Raw genomic sequence first — 1,673 nt, 5'->3', positions numbered from 1 at the left:
TTTTTATATTAAACCCTCTGAAAAAAGTTTACCATCATTGTGAACACTACCTTCTAGTATATTCTGCAGCGTGTCCAGGTCAGTCAAAGCAGTAGGATTCTTGGTGGTGCTTCTGGTCAGGGCTACTAGTTTTTCAAGGACAGTATGTACACGCAGGTACTCTTCAGCAGTATCATCAATATGCCCAAGCACTGAAACACACACACAGACATATGTAACTATGATGCAAGTTTCACTACTTTACCACACAACAAGAGATTTATCACTGCACCAAAACAATTTATTATGTATTAAAATGTATTGTGTGTTAAAGGAAATTGTAGTGTTAAAATTGGTATTACCATTCATCCAGGTAGGAATGTACTCTCTTATAATGTCCTCATGAGCCAACGCGGAAACAAGAATACCTGCACAATTTCAACATACACACAGTTTCACAATAAGGATTCATATGCATGCATGATCAATAAATTCTACATCATTTTAGGCTGCTTAAGAGGGCAGAATATCATGCACATCTGTGCAAAATCTAGCGCAATTGACGTGTTGTCTGTCTGTCCACTTATAGTAATAATACATTTATAGATGTTACCATTGGACAAATGTAAATTCAATCTTTACTCTGCTTTTAGCCCTTTTTGGTCCCCACCAACTCTAGATAAAATATCTATCAGTACCGTACAATCGGTTTATCGGATGTTGAAAACACACTACCTTTTGTGGTCAAAAACATAGTAAATATGAAATTAATTTGCAGGCCAGAAAACCAAAACAATGGGCTAAAAAGGCTAAAATACTCCTCAAACTGAAGGAAACCACAGAGTTGGGTGATAATTCCCTGTATGTTTGTTACTACAGTGATTTAAACTATTGTTGTTTTGAAAATATGAACTGTTATTGCTTTAAGATTATATTTGCTGTCATTCATTGAAAACATGTTTTTCAGTATTTATTGGTGATCATTTTTAGTCCTGTACATTACTTCCACATTGTTGTCGATGTCAGTATAGCCACCAAATTTGAATTCCTGATTTAATTACAAGCAAAATGTATTTATTAAAATTATTGTGGCTGTCTTTTGGGAAGAAATAAAAAAGCCCCATTGGAGCTTTGGTTTCAAGATGTTTAGTTACTGTTAGTTACTTAGTTACTTACTGCTCCACTGTTACCTTCCGAAAACGTACTCCGCCTGTGAACACACACCTTGTAGTTTGACCATGTCCATCTCTGGCTTCTTCTCCAGCAACTCTCCGTCCTGGAATTTGCTGCCCAGAAGAGAAGTTTCAATGAAGAAACCCAGCTCTGTGAAACCAGCCTCATGTGGGCTCAGCTCGAACCATTTCCCTGAGAGACAGAGTGTATTTTACAATTAATACAGCTCAGTAACTCACTTAGTCCTAATGTGACATGTGCGTGCGTGTGTGAGTATGTGTACCTTCTATGGGCCCATTTGTAAAGCAGTCCTTCTCTATGGCATTGTAGATGGGGTAAGGGTTGGAGGCATTTCTGTCAGCCTCATCTGAAAGATTTCTTAGGTCCATCTGATGAAACACAAAATATTTCTCAGAAGAACTGCATTTTCAGTCGTTATAACAGTGTGTGTTGTGTTTCAAATATAAAATATAAGTAGAAGTAATAGGAGATGAGCCTTTATTTATTTATTTACATATATA

The 1,673-nt window shown here is 36.7% G+C and overlaps 1 protein-coding gene across 1 annotated transcript in view; it reads right to left on the bottom strand.

Moving 5' to 3' along the window:
• The window catches only part of LOC109139309 (cytosolic phospholipase A2 gamma-like), a 3,065-nt gene extending 1,473 nt beyond the window's left edge, over window positions 1–1,592 (bottom strand). Inside the window, exons 1-4 of the mRNA XM_027284971.1 lie at window positions 1,436–1,592; window positions 1,204–1,344; window positions 342–407; window positions 51–191 (exon numbers count right to left, since the gene is read on the bottom strand). Coding sequence (XP_027140772.1) covers window positions 51–191; window positions 342–407; window positions 1,204–1,344; window positions 1,436–1,541 — 454 coding nt within the window. The 5' untranslated portion in view covers window positions 1,542–1,592. The remainder of the gene's footprint in view (window positions 1–50; window positions 192–341; window positions 408–1,203; window positions 1,345–1,435) is intronic.
• Between the last annotated feature and the right edge of the window lie 81 nt (window positions 1,593–1,673).

This window comes from Larimichthys crocea, chromosome XII (genome assembly GCF_000972845.2).
Source record: "Larimichthys crocea isolate SSNF chromosome XII, L_crocea_2.0, whole genome shotgun sequence".
Lineage (NCBI taxonomy): Eukaryota > Metazoa > Chordata > Actinopteri > Sciaenidae > Larimichthys > Larimichthys crocea.
The sequence above is the reverse complement of the archived record's forward strand: the minus strand, read 5'-3'. Positions and strand labels throughout refer to the sequence as shown.